The 9073-nt window shown below is 41.8% G+C and overlaps 1 protein-coding gene across 1 annotated transcript; it reads left to right on the top strand.

The window, feature by feature from the left end:
* Positions 1-441: 441 nt before the first annotated feature.
* On the top strand, positions 442-5187 carry LOC120049292. Its single transcript, XM_038995543.1, has 6 exons — positions 442-603; positions 799-984; positions 1277-1433; positions 3025-3079; positions 4178-4402; positions 4622-5187. The coding sequence occupies exons 1-6, from the start codon at positions 501-503 to the stop codon at positions 4925-4927; spliced, it is 1032 nt and encodes a 343-aa protein (XP_038851471.1). The 5' UTR covers positions 442-500; the 3' UTR covers positions 4928-5187.
* The last annotated feature ends 3886 nt before the right edge of the window (positions 5188-9073 follow it).

Below are 9073 nucleotides of genomic sequence, written 5' to 3'. Positions count from 1 at the left end.
GCAGGTCAACAGTTTCCCTTGTGTATCAAGAACGGTCCACCACCCAAAGGACATCCAGCCAACTTGACACAACCATGGAAAGCATTGGAATTAACATGGGCCAGCATCCCTGTGGAACGCTTTCAATATTAGGAAGGTGTTCTTAATGTTTTGTAAACTCAGTGTATTTTCGGGAAAGTAGTGGAGTAAAGGTAAAAGTTGTCAAAAATATAAATAGTAAAGTACAGATACCCCAAAAAACTACTTAAGCAGTACTTAAGTATTTTTACCTAAGTACTTTACACCCCTGTCTGAATACGTGTTCTAGTGTCTTTAGTGTATGATCCACAAAAACATGGTGTCAGCATTATTTCACTGGAAGTGGCTGTCGTTTTTACTAGCACCTACACAACTTTGCCGCAGAAACGTCTACTTTGTTACTTCCCACAGGCATGACAGACAGTGGGATTTCTGTATCTCACAAATGGGATGGAGATCACCTATCTATCACCTGTCGTCTCATGGGGGACAAAGACACTGTTTCTCAGATCAACTGGGAGATGACCAGCAGTTCGAACCACACCACCACCAGATTGAAACTGGGCATCTTCCATCCCGTGTTCGGTACTTAATATAATAATACATATTAATACATAATACATAATAATACATATTACTTGCTTTAACTTTGACTATTGATTATTGGTCCCAGTTTACAAAAAAACTGAAGAAAGGCAGAATTTACATAACATAAAATGCCATAAGAATAACACACTTAGATATATAATCTAATATATATTAATAATATATGCCATTAAGGTACCTACGTGTTCCCGAAGTACAACGATACTGTGGAGATCCAGGGTAACGCCTCCAGCGGCAATTACACGCTCAGGCTGAGAGGTAGCACTGTGTTGGAGGAGAGTCAGTTCTGCTGTAAATTCATGACCTTTCCCTCTGGAGCGCTGGAGCAGTGTACAAATACCAGGATTAATGAAAGCACAGGTACTCTCTCTCTCTCTACCTTTATCTTGTTTGTCTGTTTCTCTCTCTCCTATCCCACACATCCTGTTATTTCCCCTCTTTCACTTCCTCTCCCCTCTCTGGTTCCTGTTCTTTATTGATCACAACTATCCATAAAAAACATTAAAATAATGTTATTTCACAACATTCACCAAAACACAAGTTCAACCTTGCCATTACAACCCACTTGGGTTAGGTAGTGTTTGTATGCACAATTTTGTGTGAATGTATGTGAGCATGTTTAAATGTGTGTCTATCTATGGTCTACTCACAGAGGTGGCCCAGGAGTCAGAAGGCCCACAGGGTTTACTAGAGGAGAGACAAGTGGAGCAGTGGGCTCTGCTAGTAGTGGGATCTACCATCTGTCTCCTCAGTATCGCCATCTCTCTCTACTACTGCTTGAAGTATTGCTGCAGACACTGCTGCCGCAGGTACCTACTCGTCAACCAAACCCATTCTCTCTCTCTCTCTCTCTCTCTCTCTCTCTCTCTCTCTCAAAAGTTTGGAAACACCTACTCATTCCAGGCGTGCCTTGTTAAAAGGTCATTTGTGGAATTTCTTTCCTTAATGCGTTTGAGTCTATAATTTGTGTTGTGACAAGGTAGGGGTAGTATACAGAAGATAGCCATATTTGGTAAAAGACCAAGTCCATATTATGGCAGGAACAGCTCAAATAAGCAAGGAGAAACAACAGTCCATCATTACTTTAAGACATGAATGTCAGTCAATACTGAAAATTTCAAGAACTTGAAAGTTTCATTAAGTGCAGTTGCAAAAACCATCAAGCGCTATGATGAAACTGGCTCTCATGGGGACCTCCACAGGAAAATGAAGACCCAGAGTTTCCTCTGCACACCTCTAGGCTGTGTAAGGGCTATTTGACCAAGAAGGAGAGTGATGGAGCGCTGCATCAGATGACCTGGCCTCCACAATCATCCGACCTCAACCCAATTGAGATGGTTTGGGATGAGTTGGACTGCAGTGTGAAGGAAAAGCAGCCAAAAAGTGCTCAGCAGATGTGGGAACTCTTTCAAGGCTTTTGGAAAAGCATTCCATGTGAAGCTGGTTGAGAGAATGCCAAGAGAGTTGTCATCAATGCAAAGGGTGGCTACTTTTAAGAATATAAAATATAAATATATTTTGATTTGCTTAACACTTTTTTGGTTACTTTATGATTGTATATGTGCTTTTTCATCGTTTTGATGCCTTCACTATTATTCCACAATGTAGCAAATAGTACAAATACAGAAAAACCCTTATATGAGTAGGTGTGACCAAACCTTTGATTGGTATATAAATATATACACTGAGTATACAAAACATTAGGTGAAAAACATGCTATTTTCATGACAGAGTGACCAGGTAATCCAGGTGAAAGCTATGATCCCTTATTGCTTGAAGTGCCTTTGAATGGGGTATGGTAGTAAGTGCCAGGCGCACAGGTTTGAGTGCGTCAAGAACTAAAACCCTGCTGGGTGTTTCACACTCAACAGTTTCCTGTGTGTATCAAGAATGGTCCACCACCCAAAGGACATCCTGCCAACTTGACACAACTGTGCGAAGCATTGGAGTCAGCATGGGCCAGCATTCCTGTGGAACGCTTTCGACACCTTGTAGCCTCAACGAATTGAGGTTGTTCTGAGGGCAAAAGGGGGGGGCGGGGCAACTCAATATTAGTTTTGTACACTCAGTGTATATACTGTATATATATATATATACTGTATATATATGTATATCAATATCATTCATCTCTGTATCTCTCTCCTCTTTGTGTTTCTTTATCATTAAAACTCTCTCGCATTCCTTCTCTCTCTTTTCGTTGCAAAAAATCCCTATCTCACTCCCTCTTTCTATATTATTTGCTTTATCTTCCTCTCTGTCTTCTTTTTTCACCTTTTATTTCTCTCACAATCACATGGAAAGACGGGCCTCTCTCTCTCTATCAGTAAAGTTTCCAGTAGCACTGACTATAACACCAAAAGTCCTCAGCTCTCAGCTATCTGCTGTTATATATTTTTCCAGGAGGCGAGTGTTCGAGGTGGAGACTTATCTGACAGATCAGCACACAGACTCGGAGGTAAAGTTACTCTGTCAGCTATTCTTCCAGCTCAACATCCCCTACATACCTTTTTGACACAATGGAAAACAAATGAAGTATTGCAAGGCAATTCTAGCCTAAAGCCCACTGAAAACGTCATTGGTGTCACTGAAAGTAGGCTACCTTGGACCATTGCCAAAATACATTGGCCTAACTTCATCTAATGTAGGCTCCCTGATCACAAGTCTTTCCTAGAGTCATAGAGATAAAGCATTTCCTCTCTCTATGGCTAGAGTGACCTCTGTAACTATAGCAACCTACGTTACCATGAAAACCCACAGGGCACCGTCACCACGGTTATCGCCGTGGTTTCCTGTTGTTCACTGTGAATGATGTACATGTGGTTAGACGCCTAGGTCATCGCTCAGCCGTTTCTCTCTCTCTCACACACACATACAAATACACACGGGTAAATGCGGTTTGATGTCTCGGCCATCGCTCATAAGTTTCTCACACTTTTAATTTTTTATTTTATTTTCATTTCACCTTTATTTAACCAGGCAAGCCAGTTGAGAACAAGTTCTCATTTACAACTGCGACCTGGCCAAGATAAAGCAAAGCAGTGCGACACAAACAACAACACAGAGTTACACATGGAATAAACAAACGTGCAGTCATTAACACAATAGAAAAGTCTATATACAGTGTGTGCAAATTAGGTAAGATTAAGGAGGTAAGGCAATAAATAGGCCGTAGTGGCGAAATAATTACAATTTAGCAAATAAACACTGGAGTGATAGATGTGCAGAAGATGAATGTGCAAGTAGAGATACTTGGGTGCAAAGGAGAAAAAAAATATATATAAATGAAATAAATAACAATATGGGGAAGATGAGGTAGTTAGATGGGCTATTTACAGATGGGCTATGTACAGGTGCAATGATCTGTAAGCTGCTCTGATAACTGATGCTTAAAGTTAGTGAGGGAAATATGAGTCTCCAGCTTCAGAATAGTGTTTACACATGATAGAATAGATTAAAAGGACAACTGAAACATTAGTTACCAATTATTTTCAAAAACAACATGCATATCACCTAGTCTCTCTTGCTCTACCCCCTCTCTCTCTATACCATCCAGGGGGTCACAGAGGAGCCACCCCATCAACCCACCCTTCCCTCACCCCCTCACCACCAGCTCCAGGGTTTTGACCCCTCTAAGCTGTACACTAAGATCAAGCAGGACCTGCTGTATGGACGGCTGTGGAAGGCCTACCAGGGGACGGCTAAGGCCTGGGGCCCCACAACACAGCAGGGACCACAGCAGCAAGGGCCACAACAAGCGTCAGAACTAGGGCCACAAAAGGTATATCTTTCTTTCAGAAGTTTTTTAAAATTAATATGTCTATGCATAAGGAAACCTTGCCTTACAAAACAGTCAATTGAAAACAAAGAAATTGGAAAAGATTATACGACGTGAATACAAAGCAAAAATAATGTTTGTTGAAGCCTGTGCGTCATGCCAAATAACACAGAAATCACACACCTACTGTAGAGTATTTGATAAAGTCATCATTGTCATCAGGTCTATTTTCTTCTGGGGGATCATCGGGCGTCACAGAGAGAGGAACCAGAAGAACCGGAACTAGAACCTAATCTAGAACAAGAACAAGACCCTCAACCAACCCTTGAAGGAACCGTGGAACCACAGACTGAGCCTGAACCTATCCATCCATTAGCCCTGGAACCTGGAACACAGATGGAGGTTCAAGAACCAGAATGTCATTTAGAACTAGAACCCAATTTCCCATCAACCCTCCCTGCACAGAGGGAGGAACTTGAACCAGACATGGGAACAGAGAAGGAGGAAACTGAAGAAACCAGAGACTAACCCTTCAGCGAGGAGGTTCATGAAGGGAGGGTGTGTTGTGTTGTTGTGTGTGTCTGTGCGTCTGTGTGTGTGTGCGGACCGTGCGTGTGTACGTGTGTGTTGGGAGGAATAATGTACTGTTGACATTGGGTGAATAACCCTGACCTCCTAAGGTTAGCTGTCATTCAATACGATTAATACTTATTGCCCCAGTGGGACATTTAGAGTGAAAATTAAACTCACAGGTAATCGCCATGGTTTTTTGTTTACTGTGAACAATGTACATGTGGTTAGACGTCTCGGCCATCACTTAGACGTTTCTCTCACATTCACTCACACACTCACACACACACACACACAAACAAACACACACACACACAAAATCCAAAAAAGAAAAAGAAAGGAATTAAGAAATATAGAAATATTAGAACGAGCAATGTCAGAGTCCAGAATATAAAAAGTGCATTCAGAAAGTATTCAGACCGCTTCCCTTTTTCCACATTTTGTTACGTTACAGCCTTATTCTAAAATGGATTACATTGTTTTTTCCCCTCATCGATCTACACACAATACTCCATAATGACAAAGCAAAAACAGGTTTTTAAAGAACAGAAATACCTTATTTACATAAGTATTCAGAACCTTTGCTATGTGACTCGAAATTGAGCTCAGGTGCATCCTGTTTCCATTGATCATCCTTGAGATGTTTCTACAACTTGATTGGAGTCCACCTGTGGTAAATTCAATTAATTGGACATGATTTTGAAAGGCACACACCTGTCTATTGTCATGACGTTGTCCTGTTGGTGGAGGTTTATGACCCCCATAAATACCTTTCCCCCCTTTCTCTCCACTCTACAGAATGGACTCTTGGAAAGCCCTTTGTTAACATAGAGAGAGTATGGTAACATAAAATGGTTGGGGAAAATAACAATATTTCTATAATCCAACCAGTTGGTACTTAAAGAATATGATGTCAGATCAGTTGGTGTCTAGGACATTATATCTGATGATAGGACAACATAAATTGAATATTGGAAAGTCTACACATTCTAGTTATCAGATTCACATGGAATTGTTGTGCAATTTAAATGTTTAAATATGAAACTATTTGTGAAAAGATGAAATGTAATTTTAACTTCTATATGAGAGAATTGTTTTCATAGAGTAAACAATGCTCACTCAGTGACCACGCCCAAGTGAACAGACATTGGTTGAGAACTATGAAACCCGCCCTTCTCTCCCCCACTACAAAAGCCTGTTGACAGGAGTCAAACCTTAGTTCCCGATGACGTGAGGACTGGTGTCCATGCGCTTAAAAGGGCTAATTTCAACTACAACCTAACGAAATTAACATTTAGTTCCCGATGATGTAAGGACCTGTGTCCATACGTTTAAAAGGGCTAATTTCAACATGGAGGTGACGATCAACACGCTGGAATGGTGAATTTCGACTAGACTAGCCAGAATACAGCATGAGCTGAGTATGGCAACTTGGTATGAACTTTGAACTCTTATTCACTAAAGAAGTAATATATCCTAGACGTCGAGTTATAAGCAGCAACTGTAAACGTACGTTGCCTAGGAAAGGACAGACAATCTCCTGAGAAGACAGGGTACTACAACATATCCGCCATACAACACTACGACCAGACAGATTCTACAAAGTACAAGGCCGATCTCTGCTGGGCAAACCAGTCTTCCATCTTCGACCTATCTATCGAAGCGCAGCTCAGGGTAAATATATATCTTGCATTTTCCTTTTCCGAATGGGCGGTTATTATAATGCATAAGATTCTGTATTTACATTAGCATAGCTTTTCAAGGTCCGATAGAGGCCCAATCTCCTTTGTACCTTAGTCTTCCCACTCTACCATTCAAACCCAACACCCTTTCTTTGTGTAACCAGCCGTCATATCGGTTTCGTCCGCTAGGGACTTTTTCTTTTATGACATGATTAGTAATCGATGTACTATCCATCCTGTGTATATGTAATTCTGTGTGATTAATTAGGTATTCAGTAAATAACATTTTTAGAAAATGTTGTATTGCTGATTCAACTTGTTAGCCAGGGTTCGTGAAGATAACCAAGACTTTTACGACTATTAGATGAGACTGAATAAGGTGACAATTAATAATTGACTCCAAGTTAATTGGTGCATGGTTTAATTAAATCACGTAATCAATCAAACGTTAGGTAATCGGTTTGATAAAATAGCTTGTCACATAATTTAATCAGTCGGAGACACGACACTATATAAGGTCCCACAGTTGACAGTGCATGTCAGAGCAAAAACCAAGCTATGAGGTCGACGGAAATGTCCGTAAAGCTCTGAGACAGGATTGTGTTGAGGCACAGATCTGGGGGAAGAGTACCAAAACATTTCTGCAGCATTGAAGGACACAGTGGCCTCCATCATTCTTAAATGGAAGACATTTGGAACAACCAAGACTCTTCCTAGAGCTGGTCGCCAGGCCAAACTGAGCAATCGGTGGAGAAGGGCCTTGGTTAGGGAGTTGACCAAGAACCCAATGGTCACTCTGATAGAGCTCCAGAGTTCCTCTGTGGAGATAGGACGACCATCTCTGCAGCACTCCACCAAGCAGGCCTTTATTGTAGAGTGGCCAGATGGAAGCCACTCCTCAGTAAAAGGCACATGACAGCCCACTTGGAGTTTGCCAAAAGGCACGTAAAGGACTCTCAGACCATGAGAAACAAGATTCTCTGGTCTGATGAAACCAAGATTGAACTCTTTGGCCTGAATTCCAAGCGTTACATCTGGTGGAAACCTGGCACCATCCCTACGGTGAAGCATGGTGGTGGCAGCATCATGCTGTGGGGATGTTTGTCAGCAACAGGGACTACTCAGGATTGACGGAAAGATCCACAGTTACACCTCTAATTGACTCAAATTATGTAAATTAGCCTATCAGATGCTTCTAAAGCCATGACATAATTTTCTGGAATTTTCCAAGCTGTTTAAAGGCAAAGTCAACTTAGTGTATGTAAACTTCTGATCCACTGGAATTGTGATACAGTGAATTATAAGTGAAATAATCTGGCTATAAACAATTGTTTGAAAAGTACTTGTGTCATGCACAAACTAGATGCCAAAACTATAGTTTGTTAACAAGACATTTGTGGAGTGGTTTAAAAACGAGTTTTAATGACACCATCCTAAGTGTACGTAAACTTCCGACTTCAACTGTACATGGACACACAGACTTTATTTAATGCCAGTGGCAAGTCATTGGTAAAAACAGAAAAGATTAGAGGACCAAGAGAGCTGCCCTGCATACACCACACTTTACATGTTTAACATTAAAGAAGCTTCCAGCTATTAGATAGATACTTTTGTATTATTAGTGTATTTGCACACCCCTTCAAATTAGTGGATTTGGCTATTTCAGCGTGAACATCGTCTGTCCTAAGTTGCAGCACTCACTACCGAGTTCTAAACTGCCTCTGGAAGCAACGTCAGTACAATAATTGTTCCCCGGGAGCTTCATGAAATGGGTTTCCATGGCCGAGCAGCCACACACAAGCCTAAGATCACCATGCGCAATGCCAAGCATCGGCAGGAGTAGTGTAAAGCTCGCCGCCATTGGACTCTGGAGCAGTGGAAACGCGTTCTCTAGTGTGATGAATCACGCTTCACCATCTGGCAGTCCGGCAGATGAATCTGGGTTAGGTGGATGCCAGGAGAACGCTACCTGCCCCAATGCATAGTGCCAACTGTAAAGTTTGGTGGAGGAGGAATAATGGTCTGGGGCTGATTTTCGTGGTTCGGACTAGGCCCCTTAGTTCCAGTGAAGGGAAATTTCAATGCTACAGCATACAATGACAACTTTGTGGCAACAGTTTGGGGAAGGCACTTTCCTGTTTCAGCATGACAATGCCCCTGTGCACAAAGCGAGGTCCATACAGAAATGGTTTGCCGAGATCAGTGTGGAAGAACTTGACTGGCCTGCACAGAGCCCTGACAACCCCATTGAACACCTTTGGGATGAATTGAAATGCCGACTGCAAGCTAGGTCTAATCGCCCAACATCAGTGCCTGACCTCACTAATGCTCTTGTGGCTGAATGAAAGCAAGTCACCGCAGCAATGTTCCAACAGTGGAAGGCCTTCCCAGAAGATTGGAGGTTGTTATAGCAGAAAAAGGT

This window comes from Salvelinus namaycush, chromosome 6, assembly GCF_016432855.1.
Source record: "Salvelinus namaycush isolate Seneca chromosome 6, SaNama_1.0, whole genome shotgun sequence".
NCBI classification, from domain to species: domain Eukaryota; kingdom Metazoa; phylum Chordata; class Actinopteri; order Salmoniformes; family Salmonidae; genus Salvelinus; species Salvelinus namaycush.
This window is presented reverse-complemented; position numbering and strand designations above follow the sequence as displayed.